At 45.5% G+C, this 26,069-nt stretch overlaps 1 protein-coding gene across 1 annotated transcript in view; it reads right to left on the reverse strand.

Annotated features, from left to right (window-relative positions):
• The window catches only part of OC90 (otoconin 90), a 45,973-nt gene that overhangs the window by 10,747 nt on the left and 9,157 nt on the right, over positions 1-26,069 (reverse strand). The window contains exons 2-10 of the mRNA XM_010588557.3: positions 13,529-13,594; positions 12,299-12,355; positions 11,237-11,411; positions 5,338-5,450; positions 4,233-4,361; positions 4,038-4,079; positions 2,446-2,496; positions 1,961-2,008; positions 303-356 (exon numbers count right to left, since the gene is read on the reverse strand). Of these exons, the coding sequence (XP_010586859.1) occupies positions 303-356; positions 1,961-2,008; positions 2,446-2,496; positions 4,038-4,079; positions 4,233-4,361; positions 5,338-5,450; positions 11,237-11,411; positions 12,299-12,355; positions 13,529-13,594 (735 nt within the window). The remainder of the gene's footprint in view (positions 1-302; positions 357-1,960; positions 2,009-2,445; positions 2,497-4,037; positions 4,080-4,232; positions 4,362-5,337; positions 5,451-11,236; positions 11,412-12,298; positions 12,356-13,528; positions 13,595-26,069) is intronic.

Genomic DNA, 26,069 nt, shown 5'->3' on the forward strand with positions numbered 1-26,069 from the left:
TCCTTTGGAACACATTTGATCTCATAATATATTTTATTTTTTACCAGTTACCATGGAGCTGATTCCAACTCATGGTGACTCCATGTGTGTTAGAGTAAAACTGTGCTCTGTAGGGTTTTCAATGGCTGATTTTTCAGTAGATTGCCAGGCCTTTCTTCCCAGGCACCTCTGGGTAGACTCGAACCTCCAAACTTTTGGTTCGCAATCGAGCATATTATTAACCGTTTGCACGATGCAAGGACTACCAAAATGGATGCGGGCAACAATATACAGAAAGGCAGGAGAAGCCTCAGTACACTTACCTGGAGGGGGTGTGGCCCTAGCAGCTCCTATGACTTCCAGATCTCGGCCTGGTTCTGCTCCCAAAGAAGAGAAGCAGGGTGAACAGTGAGTGCCAATCCCAGCCTTTCCCACCTAGGTTTCCTGAGGCAGCTTCCATGGGGTGCCCCTAGCTCCACCTCCCATTGTGAGTTTCCCAAGGAAAGCTAGTGATAGCTGGGACATTGCTGAGCCAGAGGAAAGCTGCTGACAGAGCTGCGGCACTCCAGGGTGGAAGCAGGGGAGTCCACTGAAATACTGTAGGAAATTCAGCCTCTCCAGACGTTGGGGCGGGGGGAGTTAAAATAAATCCTGTCTTTGAAAAGGTATGTTTGTGGGATGGAGAAGGCAGGACAGAGGCAGCCAGGCTGTGCGATTCAAGTTGCTTGCTCTGTGACTCTATGAACACTGCTGCACCTCGGTTTTTCTGTCTGGAGAACGAGTATTGTTGTTGTCACGTTGTTCAGCAGCTATTAAGCTCCTACTCTGTGCCAGAAGAATTGACAGCTTTGAATTGTGGTGTTGGTGAAGGATATTGACCATAACATGGACTGCCAGAAGAACAAACAAATCTGTCTTGGAAGAAGTACAACCTGAATGCTCCTTAGAAGCAAGGATGGCCAGACTAGGTCTAACATACTTTGGACATATTGTCAGAAAGGACCAGTCCCTGGAGAAGGACATCATGTGTAGTAAAGTAGGGGGTCAGTGAAAAAGAGGAAGACCCTCAATGAGATGGATTGACACAGTGGCTGCAACAACAAGGATTGTGAGAATGGCACAGGACTGGGCAGTGTTTTGTTCTGTTGTGTGTGTGGTCACTGTGAGTCAGAACTGACTTGACGGCACCTAACAACATGTGCCAGTTGGAGCCTTGGTGGCACAGTGGTTAAGAGCTTGGCTGCTAACCAAAAGGTTGGCAGTTTGAATACATCAGCCACTCCTTGGGAACCCTATGCGTCCACTCTAACCTGTCCTACAAGGTCGCTGTGAGTCAGAATCAACTTGACCGCAACAGGTTTGGTTTTTTATGTACCACATATGGAGTCCCTGGGTGATACAAATGGTTAACACACTCAGCTGCTAACCAAAAAGTTGGAGGTTCAAGTCCACCCAGAGGAACACGGAAGAAAGGCCTGGCAATCTACTCCTGAAAAATCAGCCACTGAAAACCCTATGGAGCTCAGTTCTACTCTGACACACATGGAGTCACCATGAGTCAGAGTCAAATCAACGGCAGCTGGTTTGGTTTTTTATCTACACTTGTTAATATAAGATTCATGGTTATGAATCACAAATTAAGCACAGTTAATGGTTAGGTTAGTTCTTCTGATGAAATCTTGACCTAGATATTTTTAGATAAGAGATTATTCTCCATGAGTCACTGTTGTACAGTCGAAAGAAAATAAGTCTTACAGCCTCAAATGTGGGGCTAGAGACCAGCCAACAACTTGTTTGCCATACGGCTCAGAACTATTAATCTCCTTGAGCCTCAGTTTCCTACATTTTCCATAAAATGGGTCTAATAATATTTATTCTGGGCTTTGTCAAAAAGTGGTCACCAGAAAGAGAACACAAATATTGAGATGGCATTTATCCACTGGATTCCCTGCTGTGCCCTTCCAGAATCCCCTGTGCTTACTCGTCCTCGAGAGAGTGGTCAGTCCGTCAGCTCTGGCCTCCCCAGTCACTGTGGAAAGAAACCACCAAACTTCAGTGATCCACCCAGCTCAGCGCCCTGGCCAAGCAGGGCGTGTTTGAAACGGAACAAGCTGGGAACCTACAGACTGAGCAGAGAAGAGGCTGTGACAACACGGGTGCACTGGGGCTCAACAAGGCCCCACTTGTTGGAAAAGAAAGGAGCCCTGGTGGTGCAGTGGTTAAGTGCTCGGCTGTTAACCAAGAGGTCGGTGGTTTGAACCCACCAGCTGCCCTGGAGGAGAAGGATGTGGCAGTCTGCTTCCGTAACGATTACAGCCTAGGAAACCCTATGGGGCAGTTCTGCTCTGTCCAAGGGGTTGCTATGAGCTGGAGTTGACTCGATGCCACCTAACAACAATTTCAGTGAATAGCAGATGACACAATCAAGGGGGATCTTTGGGTTACATGCCAACACTTTCCGCTCACCTTCTCCTGAGAGGGCTGTCAGGCTGGGGTCTGTGGGCTCCTCGGGAACCACTGGAAAAATAGAGCCCCCGATAGCAATAAGCAATGCAACCCAGTGTCAGAACCAAGCCCAGGGGCTCCAGGGAGAACAGGCAGGGGGTGACGGTGAACCAAGGAATGGGCTGTGAGAAATGGTGTCAGCAAAGAGTGGCTCGTCCTGTCCTAGGACACCCCTGCCTTTCCTCCAGGGTGCTCTGATAAACAAGGTCCCCACTCAGGAGGACCCCACAGCCAGTGCTGGGTGCTGGTGAAGATGGACACGATTGCACACAAGCTGAGGACCTGAAAGGGCCACAAAGGTCTGTGGCTATGGAGTCTGATGTCCCAACTTTGAGAAGACTTCTGTTCAAAAGGGAGGCAGGATGGCTGAGAAAAAAGAGCACCAGGCTCAGAAGAGACATGGAGATACGCATGTGTGCACACACATGCACACACTTACGCACATGCATACATCCCATGCGTGCATGCACACGCACACTCATCCCACATGTGTACACACTCATACGTGGACACACCCCACAATACACACATGCACACACACCCCCTACGGTACATGCACGCACTCATATGCATGCTCACACACATACACATGTGCACACACTCATACAACACGTGTACATATCTATACACACGGACATGCCCACACGTGCACATGTACAGTCATGAACACTATGCATGCACATGTGGACATACACACACACACGTGAAAACACACTTGTGCACATGTGCACAAACACCCCTACCCCGTGCACCCACGCACATACTCCCACCCCAGCTCATCTAACAAGCACGGCAGGACTCATCCTGGGAAGAGACCCCGCCCCGGGACAGGAGAGATGCACTGCCTAGGTGTGCCTCTGACTTCCCATCTCCAGGTGTCACAGGTGTGGGGACTGAGAGTCCGTGAGAACTTTGGTGAATAAGGAGTCAGAGGCATAAGCTTAACACCTGTTTTTTTTCATAGGCCGCGTGGTTTAGAGTTAAGAGTCACCACTTGCTTAGATCAGTGAACAGCTCTAAAGAGCTGAGCCTGGCCTGCAAAGAGACACATGGAAAAAAGCCTCCTCTTCCCAGGCCCTGGAGGGCGCGTGGGGAAGGCGAGGATGGGGAGGGCAGCAGGCCTGCTCTGGGGAGGTCCCCTGCCCAGAGTGTGCCTGGTTGGGAGAGGCAGGGCTCTCTGGGCACACCAGGCCCTGTCTGGTCACACTGCAGGAGGGCACACCAGGCCTGTGACTCTATAGAAAGAGAGAAAGAACTTGGGGTTTTCATCCTGTCTAATCCAGTTAAAAAAAAAAAAAAATTTTTTTTTTTTTTTTAATCCAGTTCAAGGCTATCCAAGTACCAAGGGCCAGGGCTTGCGCTGGGGCCATGAGAATGTGGGTGTTTGAGCTGGGCTTATTAGAAGGAATTGTATCTCTTGGCAGGGGAGAGGGACATCTCTGGTGCTCCCAGCTCAGTGAGGCAGGCTGGGTGGAGGAGGTGTGTCCACCGTCCGCATCACCAGTCTGGCCCCCTGTGGCCAAGTAAGAGCCAGCTTCCCCAGGGGGCCTTACCTCTGGGCAGAAGAGTCGTCAGTTCTTTCCTGCTGGTTGTCTCTGGAAAACAAACCCATTGGGAAGGTCTGTTAGATGGTGGGTCTGGGGGCAGATTGGAGGGTACTGGGCTTGGCATCTGAGGGTACCTATCCACACCAGCTTCTGCCCCTGCTCACCAACCCTGCTGCTCATGCAGTACCCTGTTCTTCCTACCTGGAGTCTGAGTCAGACAGAAAGAGGGGTCCAGGTGGTTGAGAGAGGAGTTGATGCTGGAATGAGCCAAGCACTCTATGGCAGCTTTGTCACAGGTGCACAGGAGGTGCTCACAAGTGTCCTGGGACTCTACACAGAGCAAGGGCAGAGCAGGTTGGCAAACCCCAAAACTGAACTCCTGATCTGCCCCACACAAACTCGCTCCTCTTCCATCTTTCTCATCTCACTAATGCCAACTCCATCTTTTCAGTTGCTTAGGCCCTTGGGAATCCTATTCAGGCCTTTTCTTTCACACTCACACCCAGTCCATCCATCCATCCTATCGGCCGCACATCCAGGTATTTAGAGTCAGACCACATCTCCCCATTGCAGGCTACCACTGTTGGCCAAGCTACCCATCATCTCTGCCTGGGTTATATCAGTGGCCTACAAGCTAGTCCCCATCCCTCCTCTCTTGCTGCCCAGTCTGTCCTCATTAAGGAGTCAGAGTGATCCCTTAAAATCACGGATCACACCATGTTTTTGTCGTTGCTGTTGCTAAACATGCTCCGACGACTTCTCAACCCAGGTAGAAGTCTGGGGGCTACTGTAGCTAGGAAACATCACATGATTTGCCCCCGACTACCCCTTTTTCCTTCTCAAACGTCATCCCCTTCCATCTCGCTCATCACCCCACTTCCATCACACTGGCCCCCTTATTTCTCAGACATACCAGGCATCCTCGAGCCTCAGGGCCTGTCCACTCGCTGGTTCCTCGGTCTGGATTGCTCTTCTTCCAGGTCTCCACCTGGATCTCTTACTGCCTCTTTATGTCTTTGCTCAACTGTCATTGTCTCAGGAGGCTTGCCTGGATCTTCCTACTTAAATAGGAACCCTACCCCAGCCCTCCCTCTTCCTTTTCCCTGGCTCATTTCCCTCCATAGCTGTTGTATTATCTAACATACTGTATCACTGGACGGTCATGATGGTGTTGCCATTGGAGGTGATGGTTGGCAATGATGACCATTGGCAACGATGACCTGGGAGCCCTCAGACTGGCCCAGGCCTGGGATTCCTGGGCTGACATTTCTCAGCCCAGACCCCAGGGCCACCTGGGGATGCTTACCACACGTGATGCTCCTGCTGATGCAGTTGACCTCCATGGGAAGCTTGGTGGGGTCCTGGAGGCAGTCCGTCTCAGCGGCGTCCTCGTAGCACTTCCGGTGCTGGAAGCAGCAGCTATGGCAGGGCAGGACAGGGTTAGGGTTAGAGCATGGGTTCCGACTGGGAGACTATCTCAAACACTCAGTGCAAATGCATGTGGGTGCACACAAATACACACACTTTGAATCTGCTGTTTTACGTGGTGGCATAGTGGTTAAGAGCTACGTCTCCCAACCAAAAAGTCAGCAGTTCAAATCCACCAGGCACTCCTTGGAAATCCTATGGGGCAGTTCTACCCTGTCCTTTAGGGTTGCTATGAGTCGGAATTGACACAAAGGCAATGGGTGCTTTACAGCCAGACTGGTGATGCAATGATTAAGTGTCCGGCTGCTAAATGAAAAGTTAGCAGTTCAAACCCACCAGTCGCTCCATGGGAGAAAGACCTGGCGCCCTGCTCCCATAAAGATTACAGCCTAGGAAACCCTGTGGGGCAGTCCTACTCTGTAGTATATATTCACTATGACTTGGAATTGACTCGACAGCACACCGCAACAACAACAGCCAGGCTGAGTAGATTTGCATCCTGGTTCCCCCAATTATCAGTGGCTGAGCTTTACCTGACCTTGCACTTACCTCTCTCCAGTACAACTTTAGGAGGCAATTGTCATTGCCATCTAACACTGGGGAAACCGAGTCTCAGAGACTGGCACTCATATGGGGACTTTTGATCATGCCAGGGACCGCTCTGAGCCCTCTACATGTGTAAGCACACTTAACAACCACCACAATCCTGTGGGTGAGGCTGGGTTAGCCTTATTTTATGGATGAGGAATCTGAGGTACAGAGAGGTTGAGCAACTTGTCCAAGGCCTGCACAGCTACTCCGTGGCCGAGCTGGGGTTGAAGGCAGGCATGCAGGCTCAGAGTCCAGCTTTCAGCACAAGTGCCATTCTAAAGGTAAGTGACTCAGTGGGCTGGAGGCCAGGGTTACCCACCTCCACAGCCTGTGCTGGTTCTCCTGCCCTAAGCAGCCTCCCCACCCCCTGCAAGCATCAACGTGGCTTTGTTGTTGCTTGTTTCTTAAGGATCAACCCCTGGACAGTGTGCTTCTTTCTGGAGGTTGGTGCAGCCACGGAGCAAGGGAGATTAAGGACAGGGGGGGCCAGGCAATTGCTCCCAGGTCCCTGTTGAAGCTGAGATTCATGAGCAGAGGCCTTGCCCCATGGTCCTGGAGGAAAAGGGGACAGAGAGCCTGCTGAGTATGAAGAGGCTGGGGCATGAAGCGAAGGCAGGACCCCGGTGCTGAGCCTGGGGAGGGCTGAAGGTGGAGTCTGGTCTGAGGGCAAAGCAGGAGCCAGGACGCTCGTGGGGACACAGAGCAGAGCAGGACCTGACTCTGGCTGACCAAGGAGCTCCTGAACTCAGACATCTTAATCTCCCTTGCTCCATAGTTGTCATGGGTTGAACTGTGTCCCCCAAAATGTGTCAATGCCCCCCAGGCACCCTTTTAGTTCAGTAATGAAGTCATTCCTCAGGTTCACCCTTCAGCCAAAGATTAGACAGACCCATAAAAATTAGACTAAACGGGCATAACAGCCCAGGGGCAAGGGCTAGAAGGCAGGAGGGGACAGGAAAGCTGGTAATAGGGAACCCGAGGTCGAGAAGGGAGAGTGTTGACATGTCATAGAGTTGTTAACCAATGTCATAAAGCAATATGTGTACTAACTGTTTAATGAGAAACTAGTTTGTTTTGTAAACCTTTGTCTAAAGTACAATTTAAAAAAAAAAATTGTGTGTCAACTTGGCTGGGCCATGGTTCCCAGTATTGTGTCCACCATTTTATCTGATGTGATTTTCCTGTGTGTTATAAAGTCTAATTCTATAATGTTAATGACACAGGATTGGAGGTGGTTATGTTAATGAGGCAGGACTGAATCTACAAGATTAGGTTGTGTTTTACACCAACCTCTTTTGAGGTATAAAAGAGAGAATCGAGCAGAGAGACATGGGGACCTCATACCACCAAGAAACAAGAGCCAGGAGAATAGAGCATCCTTCGGACCTCGGATCCCAGCGCCAAGAAGGTCCTTGATAGGGGAACACTGATGACAAAGACCTTCCCCTGGAGCTGACAGAGAGAGAAAGCCTCCCCGTTGAGCTGGCACCCTGAATTTGGACTTCTAGCCTCCTAGACTGTGAGAGAATAAAATTGTTTGTTAAAGCCATGCACTTGTGGTATTTCTGTTACAGCAGCACTAGGTAACTAAGACAGTAGTCATCATGATAATTCTTAGCATTACAGCAGGTAACATGTGTTGAGTGCTTACTGTGAGCCAGTCTCTGCTCTGAGTACCATGCAAGTATGAGCTCATTTAGCCCTCACATGGGTCCTCTGCAGCAGGCACTATTACCAGCATTTACACATGTGGAGACGGAGGCTCAGGGGGCTCTGTAACTTGCCCAAGGTCAAGGAGGCCACAGAACAAGGATGACACTGAATGTGGACAGTCACACGGCACCAGCAGTGTAGACAAGAAGGCAGTGGAGACAAATGTAAAGAAGAAAAAAAAAAATTCAGGCAGCAACCTTGAATAAGCACTACCTAACTTGTAAGGGGAGCTCTGGTGGTGCAGTGGTTAAGGGCTTGGCTGCTAACCAAAAAGTCAGCAGTTCAAATCCACCAGCCTCTCTTTGGAAACCCAATGAGGAAGTTCTACTCTGTCCTATAGGGTCACTCTGAGTCGCAGGTTTGGTTTGTTTTTTAATTATAAAGTGGTTCAGTGGTAGAATTCTCGCCTTCCATGAGGGAGACCTGAGTTCAACCCCTGGGCAATGCACCACACGGGCAACCACCAACTATCTGTCAGTGGGGACGTGCATGTTGCTATGATGCTAAACACGTTTCAACAGAGCTTCCCGACCAACATGGGCTAGGAAGAAAGGCCTGGCGATCTGCTTCCAACCATCCATCAGTGATAACCGTATGGATCACAATGGTCCGATCTGCAACTGATCGTGGGGATGAGGCAGGACTGGGCAGCGTTTCATCCCTTTGTGCAGGGGGTTACTATGAGTCAGGAGTGACTCGATGGCAGCTAACAACATCAGCTTATAAGGATTTTGTTCAGATTCCAGAAAACATCTACAGAGATTCTGCCACTCTGTAGGCACTCATGAAATGGTGGCAATTATTTCATTTTGGAATCTGGTGTGTAGGTTCAAGATAGGAATGGCCCGTCCTCCAGGAGTTTGGAAATCCTGCCCCCATCAATCGAACCGTGTAAATTCATTGAAACTGGGTGTGACCCACCGGCCTGTCAGTTTATTGACATTGGTCCTTTGATCATACCTTTTGTGTTGAAGACAGTATTGAATTACTGCTTCATTTCTTTGACTTCTAAGTTTATAAGGTGTTTTTAATATGTAAAGGAAGTGGCGGGGGAGGACAGCCAGGGAAACATGTGCCCAGAAGTAGGCCTGGTACCATGCCCACCGCCTCCGTCTGAATGCTAAGGATTGAGCTTGAAGTGTTGGTTTGCTCATGGCCCCTGAGATGGGAAACTGTCTCCTCACTTGGAGGTCTGGAGGTGGGCAGATTTTTTTTTAATTCCAAAGCCTTTATTCCTTGCCAACCAAGGGTATGCCACTTTTTAATTAATGTGCTTATTTTGAATCTCTGAAAAGCAGAGCTAGTGGCTAATTGACCATCCACTCAATGGGTTCATTTATTGAGCTCCTACCAGGTGTCAGGAACTCTCATCGGTGCAAACAAAGAATAGAGTACAGACCTCCCCTAGAGGGACATGGGGTTGAGCAGGGAGGTAGGTGGTGTGAACACATACTTCCCAGCATGGCACATGTGGGGGAGGGAAATGAAGGTGTTTGGGAGCACAGAGAAGGTTTTCCCAAGTACCTAGGAGTCAAGACATTCAAAGAAGGGGTCCTAGAAGAGAAAGGCCAGGGCAGGTGATGAGCTGTGAATATATTGTAAAGAAATTCCTTCCCTCCTTCCATGAATCTGTGTAGGCCAGAGCACACACTCTATCATGTGGACTTGAGCACAGGTCTAATATGAGTCTACTACCCATCAGTGTGTCGTCCTGTGATGGCCTGCACGTTGCTGTGATGTTGGATGCTATGCCACTGATATTTCAAATACCAGCAGGTCACCCATGGTGGACAGGTTTCAGCAGAGCTTCCAGACTAAGATGGACTAGGAAAAAAGGCCTGGCAATCTACTTCTGAAAATTAGCCAATGAAAACTTTATGGATCATAACAGAATACATCTGTCTGATGTAGTGCTGAGAGATGTGATCTTAGGCAAGTCATGATCATCCATTATACGTAAGGTCACCACGAGCTGACTCAACAGCGACGAACAACGAAACACCAGTGGGGTGGGGACATAGTCCATGGGGTAGAGTTGAGACCTGGCTTCAATTTCCTGCTTCTATTTTGCTGCTGCTGCTGTTCCTACTACTGCTACTGTTAGTACTGTAATCCCACTACTCCTGCTGCTGTTGCTACTGCTACTACTATTGTTACTCTCACTACTACTCCAGCCCTACTACTGTTACTACTACTCCAGCCCTACTACTGTTTCTACGGCTACTACTGCTGCTACTACAAACCTACTACTGCTGCTGCTGCTGTTACTACCGCTACTGTTACTATTCCTGTTACTGTTGCTACTACTACCACTGTCTTTATCATTATTACTACTATAGCCCTGCTACTACTATTACTCCTGCTGCTGTTACTACTGTTACTTCCACTGTTACTATTACTACCAATTACTGATACTCTTGAAAACTTAACAAGCCAGGTAGAGTTCCCAATCACTTTAATTTGGTAACTTAATCCTAATTAACAACTCTGTGAGGTAGATACTACTGTTATCTTCACTGTAGAGACGATGAAACTGTAACACAAGAAGTTGGATACTTTCCCTAAGGTCGCAGAGTAAACGGAGAAGTAGAATAGTAGAAGCAAATAGTAGAGAACTGGAATTGCCAGGTCGTAGGAAATATGTTTTACGATTTTAACAGATACCCCCACATTTCCCTAACTGGTGGATGTCCCAATCGACCGATTACCAGTCTCTACTTGTCATGTCCTTGCTAACACTTGATGGGAGGTGAGCACTGAGGTTTTGCTGTCAGTCGGCTGGGTCTCTGATGTCAGCCGCATTTCCCTTGTCTGCAGGGGTTTTGCACGTCCCTACCGGCCACTGCATTTTCTCTGTATTCCCCACCAGACCCCCACCTCCTGGCAGCAAGGATAGTGCTCTGTTTATTGTTTGGGACATTGTTTGGGACAATGTTCATACGTTGTTGGTGCATGTTTGCTAAATATTGAACAAAACCCTTCATAGTTTCTTTACCCCTGGTGGCTATTCAGGTGGTTATTTTATTCAGGGACAGCTCTGATTAAAAAATAATTCTCAAATTTTGTTATGCTTGCAGACCGCCTGGGGGTCTTGTTTAAAATTCAGCCTTCCAGGTTCTCCTTATTCTGAGCCAAGGGGCCTGGGAGGGGGTCTCAGGCATCTGCATTTTAGCAAGTATCCCGGTGGTTCTGATATAAGTCCTGATTCTCTAAACTTTGAGAAACACTAAAGTGGAGCTTTGCTTCTCAGACATGACACTGGATCCTGATAATGCCCTAGAACGTGAGCAGATCACAGATCACACTCCCAGGTGAAGGATGAGGAAACCAGTCACCCAACATAAGTAATAGAATGAAGAGCTCTCTCAAGTCCCAGTCCAGGGAGTTTTCCATGTCTGCACTCTGCCCAAGGCATCAGCCAGGGCTCCCGTGAGCTCCCCTTTTGCTCTTGCTCACCTGTTGATCTCTCTCACCTGTCAGACTCATCCACAGGCAGACCTTCCATCTCAAACCTGCAGGCACAGCCATAGTCTTTCAGGTCCCGGGGGCAGAGGTCAGCCACGCACTTCATACCGTTCACAAATTGAAGCAGAATGGGGAAGTTGGTGAAGACAGCTTCCAGCCAGGTGAAGTGGGAGCCCAGGCAGTCTGTAGGAGGAGGAGAGAGAAGAGGCTGGTGGGCCTGGGAACCAGAGTCCAGGAGGGAGCCCACTCCCTGGACTTCCTGTAGTTGGGGTTGATGACTACCTCGTAAGACTTGACATGCCATTTGCCATTAACCCCCTAAGCACCTACTGCATACTCAGAACCACTGTGAACAATTGAAGGAAGCACGTTTATAAGTCATGGTCTCTGCTGCTTGCCACCTAACAGCCATTTTAGCCCTTTTTCTTTACTAACAAAACTGAAAAGTACTCAGGGAAGCCAAGCCTTCTCCCCAAGTCCCTGGGGATGTTTCATGATAATTCTTAGCTTGTCATGGAAATTTCCATGCCAGTGATTGGTCTAGAGCTGAGAATGTGACCCAGACCTAGCTAACAAAACTTAAGGGAAATCTGTTAGGGGCTTCTGGGAGAGATTTTGTTCCTATAAAAGAGGAGAGGCATGTAAGAAGAAGATCCTTTTTTATCTGCATTTTTCTTTTTCCTTGAATGTGGGTGAGGATGTGCTGGCTGGCACTGCAGCAGCCACCTTGTAATCATGAGGCTCCAAGCCAAAAGTTGAAAGCCCAACATGCTCAGGGACCCAGAGAGGAAAGAAAGCACCAGGCTGCTGGGTCTCTGATACCAGTGTTGAGCCACTGCACCAATCCAGGTGCCTTCAGGCTGTTTATTTGGTGTAATAATTTGTTTATTATTTTTAAAAATCACCATTAATTGACTGACTATATCCTATGTGATACGGTCTGGAGAGTCTATAGCCTAGAGAACTAAAAGCCCATGTAGGAGGAGAAGAGGTACAGACATTCATAGTATTTGAGCACCTACTAAGTGCCAGGCGCTTGGTGGATAAAGGTCATTTCAGATTTAACTTACCAAAAATTTCAGCCACGCTTTCCACGTTTTTAAACATCCCATTGAAGAATGTGATATCTAAGTAGAAGATGGAGAAAACAAATTAGAGGGCCTTAGTTCCTTTCCCGCTAGCCCTGCCCACCTCTTGGGTAAAGCATGAGTAAAGCCCTTTCTCCTTTCTTTAAGGGCAAATTTGACCTTGGATTAACTTTCTAACTGTGTTACCCTGGAAACCTGAAGAGGGTGAAATGTAAACTGTTACTAGGCAACATGGCTGGTGAGGTGTATCTGGACTGCAAGGAACTATGGATGAGCTATAAATAGACTTCCGGGTGGGAAGTCATCATTCTAGGTCTCCCTGAGTGTGATGTCTCATGTAACTGGTTTCCTTGGACGTCCTGAAATTATCTCTCTGAAGTTGTTACTCCAGATACTGACTCCTACAGAGAACAAAGCTTCTAAGCTGGCGATGCCCTGTGGGCACATGTTTTCTGGCCTTCATCCCTCTAAGTGCTGAGCGTGACCTGTGAGTCTAAATGTCTAGCTGAAGAAGACCCCTTGTTGGGCATTGCACTTCCCATTGGGGTTATGCCATTTGGAGAGAGGCTACTTGTCCTTGGAGTCTGGGTGGAACCTGATCACTTAGCTTGCATAGGCTCATGGATAAATCATTTGATCAATTCAGCTCACCTCTCTGAAAGGGTGGTAATCACCCCTTGATTCAGAGCTGACATCATCAACTAGTTCATAACACATTGCGTTCCTTAGTGATGCCCACGTAAGACCCACCTGACAAATCTATAAGCTCCAGCACCAGGAAAACTTTCCTTTCCCTAAGGAACAAACAGAGGCTCTTCTTCCTTATAACCAGAGCATTGCAGTACACCTCTATCTCTTTATGTCCTACCTTCTAGGGAGCTCAGAGCTCCATTTAATGCTAAGATACAGTTACCATATTAATGCTCATGACCAGCATGTTTACTTCCTTCTCCTGCTTTCCTCCTTTGGCTGACCTTTGCCTTTTGATGGGAGCTTTCAGAACTTTGTCTCAAAGGAGTGACCAGTGGTGAAGTCTCAGGCAGAGTCCCTGAGGGGAGAGTTCCTTTGGGTCCCACTTGAATCACTTTACTGAGAATGCCACTGCAGTAAGTGGCTCTTGGGTATATTCAGAAGGGGTAATTTCCTCTGCCGGTATCCTAGACAAATTTCTGCCCAGCTGGGTTGCCTAAGAAAACTTCAAATAATCCTTACTGATATTTGCTGAGAGTCCTGCAGGCAGGTCCTGGGGCAGGTGCGGGGTGTCCAGAGGGTGTCCCCCTGCAGGTGAGGAAGAGATGGAAGGAGAGCAGGGTTAGCGCTACCACCACCGCCACTCACCCTCTGAGCCAAGGCTGCCAGATGGCAGCCAGAAGGCAGAGGGCATGCATTTAAGTTCAATTCCATGTGCAGTTTTCTAGAAACTGTTATGTGCCAATCTATGTGGAGCCCCTGAAGAAGGTAAAGGGTGACTGGTTGTATGTACATCAGTGACCCTCAACAGTGGCATTCTGGTTGGGGATGGAGAGATTTGGGGACTTGTCCTGAAGCATACTGTTTATATTTACATTGATTGCATGTTTACTTAGAGCTTCTAGAGTTGGGGCAGTGGTGGAAATAAGTATAGACATTGACAGGATCCCAACCCGCAAATAATTTATCATCCAGGACTGTGGTATTCTTAAGACTGCCAGCATCAAAGTCACCTGGGATCAGGCTCAGCACACACCCTGCCCATGTCCTCACTCGAGTCCGAATCAGCTGGTCTGGCTGAGTTTTCGGAAACAGATCACCAGGCCTTTCTTCCAAGGTGCCTCTGGGTAGACTCAAATGCCCAATCTTTTGCTTGGGAGCTGTTAATTTTGTTCCAGGCACTATTTTAAGCATTTCATGTCCCCATTCACCCTGGTCATGAGGAAATTCATAGTAAGTTTTGTGCTTCATTACTGTAACTTTTTTCAAGTAGGGGGATAGCTTTTTTCTCCACAAGACTTGAGTTTCTATAGTCCCGTTTTAGGCTGATATTCATTCTTGCATATATGCAACATTGCTGATGCTCGAAGCAGAAAGACAAATAAGATAAGGGCCTTACCTTTAAGTCACTCACAGTATGAAATGGAGATAGACGGACAATTACTGGTGTTTTTGACAAGCTCCCCTGCTAGTGTTGAAGCTAGTGGTCTAGAAACCTCTTTTTGAGAAACGTTGCTTGTGGGGACAATGGTGATATGGTGGGGACCTTGTAACAGGGCACAAATACCACCACCACCTTCAGTGGCATTTTGCCATGGTGGGGTATGAGGTTGCAGCCTGGAGCAATGGGACAAATAGCTGGTAGCTGGAACCCCAGCTGGACCACAGACCGCTGAGGGAGAGGCTCAGGGAGCTTATGGGCCTGATCCATGCTCACACACATTTTTCTCCCCAGCAATATAACGCATGTAAGGAACGCTAGTGGTGCAAACAGTCAGGTGCTCAGCTGCTAACCAAAAGGTTACCAGTTCAAACTCACCCAGTGGCTCCGTGGGAGAAATACCCGGCAATCTGATCTGGTAGAGATTGCAGCCTAGGAAACCCTACAGGGAAGTTCTAGTCTGTCACATGGGTTGCTATGAGTCGAAATCAACTCATTGGCATCTATCAACAACAACATAATGCCTGTGGGTAGTAAGAAATGTCTAAAGATTTTCTTCTTTCTTCATCAAGTGGTGAATTTAGTCAGAGAGATCCATTTGATACTGTTTGGAAGCCCTGTCAATCTGAAAGCCACAAGGGTTAAGTCTTAGTTTGAACATCACCTCATGGAAGTCGTTCCTCAGTCCCTCCCCTCTTCAGCCCCCTTCACTCTGGGAGGGCTCTGGAGGCCCCTGTGCTCTGAGCTCCATCCCCCACCTCTTACTGGTGACCCCTACCTACCCCGGCACTGTGCACCCTGATTCTCAGAGTCTCAGGACTTGTCATCTCTCCCATTAGACTCTAAGCCCTTATCATTGCTGCAGCTCCAAGGCCTTCCTCATCACCGAAACAACTAGAACCTTAACCACGTTTGTTGAGTGCACTCTAGGAGCCATGAAGAAATGCTTGGAAGGGCTGAGACCCAGAGCCCAGTAATACTTGAGCTGAAAGCAGTTGTCTAGGACAGGGAAAATGTGGGTGCAGCCTAAAACACGGGACTGCAAACCCAAAGCAGGTAAAGTAAATGAGAGAAGCGGCTCATGCTAGGAAGCAATAGGGAGTGGCGGGGACTGAGGAAAAGACAGACCTGGGTCACAGAGGGAGGGCAGCTGTGGCTCAGCCCAGGCCTTGGGCAAGGAGTCCCTCTATGAACTCACATTTGGGTTTTTCAAAATTTCATGCAAATCTAATTTTTTGTAAGATCTTCCAATTTTAAACTCCTGGTTCAAAATTAAAATTAAATGCTGGGCAGATGAAACAAAGCATGTCTGTAGGCTGACTTCCATTTTGAGGGTGAAAGGAAGGGGTCTGGGCCTCGGCTCTTCTCTGCCAAGTTCTGGAAATGGTTCCCAGGGCAGGAAAATTCTCTTGCTGAGTGCCCTGCAAAATGTGTCAATTTCTGGCCAAAGATGGAGCCTCGGTTTGAGGCCCTATCACAGAGCCCATATAATTGCTCTGGTGCCTTTGACATTTGGCGTAATTGCCTTGGGATCTGTTTAATTAGTATGAGAGCCTATGGCTAAGACTCCCTGCTGTCCAACTGAGCAGCAATTGTAAAATATTGCCTGCTCCTTGATAGTGTCTTCACTCCAATTTCTTTTGTGTGACCAGTAATGAACTTCCTCCTCTGATGGGTGGGGGATGATCTTATCGTGTGTGTGTGTGTGTGTGTGTGTGTGTGTGTGTGTTAATTCAGGGTGCTTGCTCCCCCTCCATCCCTGTCTACCTCCAGGACATCAATCCCCACACACTTTCACTAGCAACTAAGAAGGTCACCTTGGATTTTGAATTGTTTATCCCAGGAAACTAAATTAGTTCATTGGCAAAGGCCAAAAAAAAAAAAAAAAAACAAATACATTGCCTTCAAGTTAATTCTGACTCATAGTGACCCTATAAGACAGAGCAGAACTGCCCCATAGGGTTTCCAAGGCTGTCATCTTTACGGAAGCAGACAGCCACATCTTTCTTCCATGGAGAAAGGAGTGGCTGGTGGGTTCAAACCACTGACCTTTTGGTTAGTAGCAGAGCATATAACCATTGCTCTACCAAGGCTCCTTTGGCAAAGGCCAGAGGGGGAAAAGAAGGATGGTCCGAGGCAATATAAGGATGTAATTCACCAGAATAAAATAGATCCAGATTCAGGAAGTTTGTTGTTGTAAGTGGGAAGGTGACTGGTATCTGTGTTGTTCCAGGTACAGAGCTTAGTGCTTTATTTTACATGCAACTCTTCATCTTACCATCTCGCCAAGGTTGTGAGGTGTCTATTATTACTGTTACTTTACAGACCATGAAAATGAGACTCTTCCCACCCTAGCATCTATCCAGTCCATTATCACTCATGGCAAACCTGTGTGTTACAGAGAAGAACTGCTCCATAGGGTTTTTGTGTGTGTGTGTGTGTGTGTGTTGTTGAGAATATACATACCGAAACATACACCAATTCAACAGTTTCTACACATAGAATTTAGTGACATTGATTACATTCTTGGAGTTGTGCGACCATTCTCACCCCCCTTTTCTGAGTTGTTCCTCCCCCATTAACAAATTCACTGCCCCTAAGGTCCCTATCTAATCTCTCAATTTGCTGTTGTCAATTTGATCCCATAGAGATAGATCTTAAAAGAGCATAATGCTCAAAGCAGACATTCTTTACTAGTTAAGCAAAACTATTATTTGGTTTTAAGAAGGCTTCAGGGGGTATTTTTGGTCTAAGGTTTAAAAATTATCTCAGGGCAATGCTCCATAGCATTTTCTTCCTTCCTTCCTTCCTTCCTTCCTTCCTTCCTTCCTCCCTCCCTCCCTCCCTCCCTCCCTCCTTCCCTCCCTCCCTTTTTAATAATTTTTATTGTGTTTTAAGTGAAAGTTTACAAATCAAGTCAGTCTCTCACACAAAAACCCATATACACCTTGCTACGCACTCCCAATTACTCTCCCCCTAATGAGACAGCCTGCTCCCTCACTCCACTCTCTCTTTTCGTGTCCATTCCACCAGCTTCTAACCCCCTCCACCCTCTCATCTCCCCTCCAGGCAGGAGATGTCAACATAGTCTCAAATGTCAACCTGATCTAAGAAGCTCACTCCTCACCAGCATCCCTCTCCAACCCATTGTCCAGTCCAATCCATGTCTGAAGAGTTGGCTTCAGGAATGGTTCCTGTCCTGGGACAACAGAAGGTCTGGGGGCCATGACCACTGGGGTCCTTCTAGTCTCAGTCAGACCATTAAGTCTGGTCTTATGAGAATTTGGGATCTGCATCCCACTGCTCGCCTGCTCCCTCAGGGGTTCTCTGTTGTGTTCCCTGTCAGGGCAGTCATCGGATGTAGCTGGGCACCATCTAGTTCTTCTGGTCTCAGAATGATGTAGTCGCTGGTTCATGTGGCCCTTTCTGTCTCTTGGGCTCGTAATCACCTTGTGTCCTCGGTGTTCTTCATTCTTCTTTGATCCAGGTGGGTTGAGACCAATTGATGCACCTTAGATGGCTGCTTCCTAGCAATTAAAACCCCAGATGCCGCTCTTCAACGTGGGATGCAGAATGTTTTCTTAATAGATTTTATTATACCAATTGACTTAGACATCCCCTGAAACCATGGTCCCCAGACCCCTGCCCCTGCTATGCTGGCCTTTGAAGCATTCAGTTTATTCAGGAAACTTCTTTGCTTTTGATTTAGTCCAATTGTGCTGACCTCCGCTGTATTGTGTGCTGTCTTTCCCTTCACCTAAAGTAGTTCTTATCTACTATCTGATTAGTGAATACCCCTCTCCCACCCTCCCTCACTCCCCGCTCTCATAACCACAAAAGAATGTTTTCTTCTCAGTTTAAACTATTTCTCAAGTTCTTATAGTAGTGGTCTTATACAATATTTGTCCTTTTGCAACTGACTGATTTCACTCAGCATAATGCCTTCCAGGTTCCTCCATGTTATGAAATGTTTCACAGATTCCTCACTGTTCTTTATCGATGCGTAGTATTCCATTGTGTGAATATACCATAATTTATTTATCCATTCATCCATTGATGGGCACCTTGGTTGCTTCCATGTTTTTGCTATTATAAACAGTGCTGCAATGAACATGGGTGTGCATATATCTGTTCGTGTAAAGGCTCTTATTTCTCTAGGATATATTCCAAGGAGTGGGATTGCTGGATCGTATGGTAGTTCTATTTCTAACTTTTTAAGGAAGTGCCAAATCGGTTTCCAAAGTGGTTGCACCATTTGACATTCCCACCAGCAGTGTAGAAGGGTTCCAATCTCTCCACAGCCTCTCCAATATTTATTATTTTGTGTTATTTGGATTAACACCAGCCTTGTCGGAGTGAGATGAAATCTCATTGTAGTTTTGATCTGCATTTCTCTAATGGCTAATGATCATGAACATTTCCTCATATATCTGTTAGCTACCTGAATGTCTTCTTTGGTGAAGTGTCTATTCATAAATCTTTTGCCCACTTTTTAAATGCGTTATTTGTCTTTTTCAGTTGAGTTTTTGCAGTATCCTGTAGATTTTAGAGATCAGGCGCTGATCAGAAATGTCATAGCTAAAAAGTTTTTCCCAGTCTGTAGGTAGTCTTTTTACTCTTTTGGTGAAGTCTTTGGATGAGCATAAGTGTTTGATTTTTAGGAGCTCCCAGTTATCTAGTTTTTCTTCTGTGTTCTTTATAATGTTTTGTATACTGTTTATGCCATGTATTAGGGCTCCTAACGTTGTCCCTATTTTTTCTTCCATGACCTTTATCGTTTTAGATTTTATATTTAGGTCTTTGATCCATTTTGAGTTAGTTTTTGTGCATGGAGTGAGGTATGGGTCTTGTTTCATTTTTTTTGCAGATGGATATCCAGTTATGCCAGCACCATTTGTTAAAAAGATTGTCTTTTCCCCATTTAACTGTTTTGGGGCCTTTGTCAAATATCAACTGCTCATATGTGGATGGATTTATGTCTGGATTCTCAATTCTGTTCCATTGGTCCAGGTATCTGCTGTTATACCAGTACCAGGCTGTTTCGACTACTGTGGCAGTATAATAGGTTCTAAAATCAGGTAGTGTGAGGCCTCCCACTTTGTTCTTCTTTTTCAGTAATGCCTTATTATCCGGGACCTCTTTCCCTTCCATATGAAGTTGGTGATTTGTTTCTCCATCTCCTTAAAGAATCTCCTTGGGATTTGGATTGGAATTGCATTAAATGTATAGATCGCTTTTGGTAGAATAGACATTTTTATAATGTTAAGTCTTCCTATCCACGAGCAAGGTATGTTCTTCCACTTATGTAAGTCTCTTTTGGTCTCTTGCAGAAGTGTACTGTAGTTTTCTTTGTATAAGTCTTTTACATCTCTGGTAAGATTTATTCCTAAGTATTTTATCTTCTTGGGGGCTACTGTAAATGGCATTGATTTGGTGATTTCCTCTTCGATGATCTTTTTGTTGGTGTAGAGGAATCCAACTGATTTTTGTATGTTTATCTTGTATCCCGATACTCTGCTGAACTCGTCTATCAGTTTCAGTAGTTTTCTGGAGGATTCATTAGGGTTTTCTGTGTATAAGATCATGTCATCTGCACATAGAGATACTTTTACTTCTTCCTTGCCAATCTGCATGCCCTTTATTTCTTTATCTAGCCTAATTGCTCTGGCTAGGACTTCCAGGCCAATGTTGAATAACAGTGGTGATAAAGGGCAGCCTTCTCTGGTTCCTGATCTCAGTGGGAATGTTTTCAGGCTCTCTCCATTTAGGGTGATGTTGGCTGTTGGCTTTGTATAAATGCCCTTTATTATGTTGAGAAATTTTCCTTCTATTCCTATTTTGCTGAGAGTTTTTATCATGTGTGCTGAACTTTGTCAAATGCCTTTTCTGCATCAATTGATAAAATCATGTGATTCTTGTCTTTTGTTTTATTTATGTGGTGGATTACATGAACTGTTTTTCTAATGTTGAACCATTCCTGCATACCTGGTATGAATCCCACTTGGTCGTGGTGAATTATTTTTTTGATATGTTGTTGAATTCTATTGGCTAGAATTTTGTTGAAGATGTTTTGCATCTACATTCGTGAGGGACATAGGTCTATAATTTTCTTTTCTTGTGGTGTCTTTACCTAGTTTTGGTATCAGGGATATGGTGGCTTCACAGAATGAGTTCGGTAGTATTCCATCCTTTTCTATGCTCTGAAATACCTTTAGTAGTAGTGGTGTTAACTCTTCTCTGAAAGTCTGGTAGAACTCTGCAGTGAAGCCATCTGGACCGGGGCTTTTTTTTTGTTGGGAGTTTTTTGATTACCTTTTCAATCTCTTCTTTTGTTATGGGTCTATTTAGTTGTTCTACCTCTGTTTGTGTTAGTTTAGGTAGGTAGTGTGCTTCTAGGAATTCATCCATTTCTTCTAGGTTTTCAAATTTGTTTGAGTATAGTTTTTCATAGTAATCTGATATGATTCTTTTAATTTCAGTTGGGTCTGTTGTAATATCACCCATCTCATTTCTTATTCAGGTTATTTGCTTCCTCTCCTGTTTTTCTTTTGTCAGTTTGGCCAATGGTTTATCAATTTTGTTGAGTTTTTCAAAAAAACAGTTTTTGGCCTTGTGAATTCTTCCAATTGTTTTTCTGTTTTCTATTTCATTTAGTTCAGCTCTAATTTTTATTATTTGTTTTCTTCTGGTGCCTGTGGGTTTCTTTTGTTGCTCTCTTTCTATTTGTTCAAGTTGTAGGGGTAGTTCTTTGATTTTGGCCCTTTCTTCTTTTTGGATGTGGGCATTTATTGGTATCAACTGGCCTCTGAGCACCGCTTTTGCTGTGTTCCAAAGGTTCTGATAGAAGTGTTTTTGTTCTCATCGAATTCTATGAATTTCTTTATTCTATCCTTAATGTCTTCTATATTTCAGTCTTTTTGAGCAGGGTATTGTTCAGGTTCCAAGTGTTTGATTTCTTTTCCCTGCTTTTCCTGTTACTGATTTCCACTTTTATGGCCTTATGATCAGAGAAGATGCTTTGTAATATTTCAGTGTTTTGGATTCTGCTAAGTCTCGCTTTATGACCTAATATGCGGTCTATTCTAGAGAATGTTCCATGTGCACCAGAAAAGAAAGTATACTTGATTGCTGTTGGGTGAAGTGTTCTGTGTATGTCTACGAGGTCAATTTGTTTGATTGTGGCATTTAGATCTTCCCCATCTTTATTGAGCTTCTTTCTGGATGTCCTGTCCTTCACCAAAAGTGGTGTGTTGAAGTCTCCTACTAGTATCGTGGAGCTGTCTATCTCACTTTTCAATGCTGATAGTTTGTTTTATGTATCTTGCAGCCCTGTCATTGGGTGCATAAATATTTAATATGGTTATATCTTCTTGGTGTATTGTCCCTTTAATCATTATATGGTGTCCTTCATTATCCTTTCTGATGGATTTAACTTTAAAGTCTATTTTGTCATAAATTAATATTGCCACTCCTGCTCTTCTTTGATTGTTGTTTGCTTGATATATTTTTTTCCATCCTTTTGAGTTTTAGTTTGTTTGTGTCTCTAAGTCTAAGGCGTATCTCTTGTAGGCAGCATATAGACGGATCTTATTTTTTAATCCATTCTGCCACTCTCTGTCTCTTTATTGGTGCATTTAGTCCATTTACATTCAGAGTAATTATGGATAGGTATGAATTTAGTGCTATCATTTCGATGTCTTTTTGTGTGTGTTGACAGCTTCTTTTTCCCACTTGATTTTATGCGCTGAATAGGTTTTCTTTATCTATTGTCCTTTCCTCATATTTGTTGTTGTTGATTTTGTTTCTGCTGAGTCTGTATTTTTCCCTTGTATTCTATTTTGATAAGTAGGATAGTTTGTCTCCTTTGTGGTTACCTTATTATTTACCCCTATTTTTCTAAATTTAAAACTAACTTTTATTTCTTTGTATCGCCGTATCTTCCTCTCCATATGGAAGGTGTATGATTACATTTCTTAGTCCCTTTTTATTATTTTAATGTTGTCTTCTTTTATATAATACTATCACTGTTACCCCGTGTTGGGCTTTTTTTTTTTTTTTTTTTTAATAATCTTGCTTTGTTTTTTTGGATTTCCCTATCTGGGTTGACTTCTGTTCGCTCTGCCCAGTGTTCTAGTCTTGGGTCGATACCTGATGTTATTGATTTTCTAGCCAAAGAACTCCGTTTAGTATTTTTTGTAGTTTTGGTTTGGTTTTTACGAATTCCCTCAACTTGTGTTTATCTGGAAATGTCTTTATTTCACCTTCATATTTAGGAGATAGTTTTGATGGATATATGATTCTTGGCAGGCAATTTTTTTCGTTTAATTTTTTAAATATGTCATCCCATTGCCTTCTTGCCTGCATGGCTTCTGCCGAGTAGTCTGAACTTATTCTTATTGGCTCTCCCTTGTAGGTGACTTTTCTTTTATCCCTTGCTGCTCTTATAATTGTCTCTTTAACTTTGGTTTTGGCAAGCTTAATTGTAATATGTCTTGGTGACTTTCTTTTCAGATCTACCTTAAGTGGAGTTCGATGAGCATCTTGGATAGATATCGTGTCATCTTTCACAATATCAGGGAAATTTTCTGCCAACAAATCCTCAACAATTTTCTCTGTATTTTCTGTTATCCTCCCTGTTCTGGTACTCCAATCACTTGTAGGTTATTTCTCTTTGATAGAGTCCCACATAATTCTTAAGGTTTCTTCATTTTTTTTAATTCTTTTATCTGATTTTTCTTCAAATATGTTAGTGCCATGTGATTATCTTCGAGTTCAGAAATTCTAGCTTCTACTTGCTCAATTCTGCTCCTCTGACTTTCTATTGAGTTGTCTACTTCTGTAATTTTATTGTTAATCTTCTGAATTTCTGATTGCTGTCTGTCTATGGATTTTTCCGGCTTATTAAACTTTTCATTATGTTCCTGAATAATCTTTCTAATTTCTTCAGTTGTTTTTTCTGTGTGTTTCTTGGCTTGCTCTGCGTATTGCCTCATTTCCTTCCTGATGTCTTAAAGGGCTTTCTGTATATTAAACTTTAGTATTCTGCATCTGGTAATTCCAGAAATGCACTTTCAACTAGAAGATCCCTGAATTCTTTGTTTTGAGAGCCTGTTGAGGTGATCATGGTCTGTTTCTTTATGTGACTTGATATTGACTGTTGTCTCTGAGCCATCTATAAGTTATTGTATTAGTTTATGCTTGCTTGCTGTGTCATAGCTGCTTGCTTTGTTTTGTTTTGGTACACCCCTATGGGTTGCTTGAGTGAGCTAGCTGGATTATTTTCGCCTTTGAAGCTCTGTTGTCCTGTCCCCAGCTGGCTAGAGCTGTTATCAGGTATATCAGTCTAGGAGTCCATTCAGTTTTCTTGTATGAATTCAGCTCAGGTTTCCAGGTAGCTGATAACAAGTGTGTGGTACAAGCTCTGTCCTACAGTCTTCGAGGGGCAGGGGTGATTGGCGTATATACCCGTATCTGATTGCAGCAGGGGGTCACGCTCTGAACAAGGCAGGGGACTGAGAACTGACCCCCAAGTGTCTCTGAGGAAAACCTGTCTCTGTTCCCTAGAGTGTGCTGGTGGGTGGGCTCTGCACAGGGACCATGGGGACCCAAAGTTTTTGGTTATAAGTACTGGGAGGTACCAGTTATCCCCGGACCCCTGTCGTGGGTGGCTGGGCGACCCAAGTGGAGCCACCAGTCCTTAGGGCCCTGTTGTGGGTAGGTGAGGACCTTGTTTAATAGGCAAAGCAATGTCAAATGTCAAACACCCACCTCTCCACCACACAGCTAAAATGGTTGGAGTTTGCCAACAAGGGCCTATTCTCCCGAAATAGGCCCACAGAGGTCCATGCAGAAGGGAAAGGTGCTCAAGGTCCACGGATGGTTTATGCCTGGACAGGAGCCACTTCTGTCCTGAGCTCCCCCAGTTAATTAAAAAAAAAAAATGGAACTAGCAAATTATCTTTTCCCCCCAGTTGCAAATTTTTTCCTTCCCCAAGGCCGGGAGGATGGCTCCAGGCGCTCACCAGGCCCAGGCCCAGGGATTTAGCAGCTGAAGCTGGGTTGGGGGTGGGGTGGGGGCAGGGTAAAATATACGCAAGTACTTAGCTTTTGCCGAGAGCGCCCTTCTCCTCAGGTTCCGGAGGTGTGAGTGGGCTGCTTCTCCCTGAGGAAACTGTGGCCGAACGCTAGGACCAGCCCGCTGCCACCGCTGCTGCTGCCGCTGCCGCTCCGGGAATGGTGCCTGAGGGCTCCTGGCGATTGAGGTCCGGCTACTCCTCTCCGCTTCTGAACAGTCTCTTCCTTCCCCTGTCCCTCAGTTCGTTGCCTAAGCTTGCCTTTCATGCTCAGGGCTCCCAGCTTGTCACAAATATACTCGTTTCACTTGTTTTTTTGGGTCTTTGTTGTAAAGAGGGCTCGACGGAAGCGCCTGTCTATTCCGCCATCTTGGCTCTGCCTCCATAGGGTTTTCTTGGCTCTAATCTTTAGGAAGCAGATCACCAGGACTTTTTTCTTCAGGCCACTGAGTGGGTTTGAACCACCAACCTTTAGGTTAGTAATCAAATGCAAACCGTTTGCTCCACTCAGGGACATCTGGCACATAAGGCTTTTCTTGACCTGGCCCCTGCCTGCCTCTCCTGAATCATCTCCTACCCCTCCCAGCCAGGAACTTTATGCGCCAGAGCTGCCGAAAAGCTTGTATTGTTGTTTTCTAGAAGTATCAAACTGCCTTTTCCCAGCTTGCCTTTGCTTGTGTGAACCCCTCTGCCTGGGACGCCCTCCTCTGTACCTGGTCCCTTTTGCGGTACTGACTCTTACTGGTTTTTTGAGGTCAGCAGTTCAAATCCACCCGCCGCTCCTTGGAAACCCCATGGGGCAGTTCTACTCTGTCTGTAGGGCTGCTGTGAGTTAGAATTGACTTGACAGCAGTGGGTTTGGTTTTTAGTTTTTCTTCCAAGTTCAAGACACCTTACCTGACCCCTTATCTAGGCTGGGTAAGGATGCCTCCCCTGCCCTCCCATAGTGCCATGGGCATTCTTCTTTCATTGTACTTACTGTGTAGAGTGTTGCAATGATCTGGTTATGTGACTGTTTCCCCTGCTAAACTAGGAACTTATTGAGGGAAAACACTATGACAAATTTATCCTTGCAGCCATCTACAGTAGGATTTCAATGAATATCTGCTTAATGAACAAATGAACATACGATTTTTGTTTTTCTTTGCCTTCGAGTCAATTCTGACTCAAAGTGACCCTATGAGTAGAACTGTTCCATAGGGTTTCCAAGGAAAGCTGGTGAATTCTAATTGCCGACCTTTTGATTAGCAGCCGAGCTCTTAACCGCTGTGCCACCAGGGCTCCAAACATAGAGTAGTTGAACTATATATTGTTGAATGGTCAATTTATCATCCAGTGAGTGAGATGGCCTTCTGGAATCACAGAATCCTAGTCTAGTAAACTATGAATAAACTATCGGACAGTGGAATGGTAAAGACTGTAGGTGGTTATGGGTAGGATTTGATAGTATTAAGTGTTCTTCACAGAAGACCAACCAAGAATGCACGAACACTACCTATACCCAGCTCTGTTCCCAGAGGTTTTGGAAGGAGATAAACACACCGAGAGA

Source organism: Loxodonta africana, chromosome 14 (genome assembly GCF_030014295.1).
Source record: "Loxodonta africana isolate mLoxAfr1 chromosome 14, mLoxAfr1.hap2, whole genome shotgun sequence".
Taxonomy (NCBI): Eukaryota; Metazoa; Chordata; class Mammalia; order Proboscidea; family Elephantidae; genus Loxodonta; species Loxodonta africana.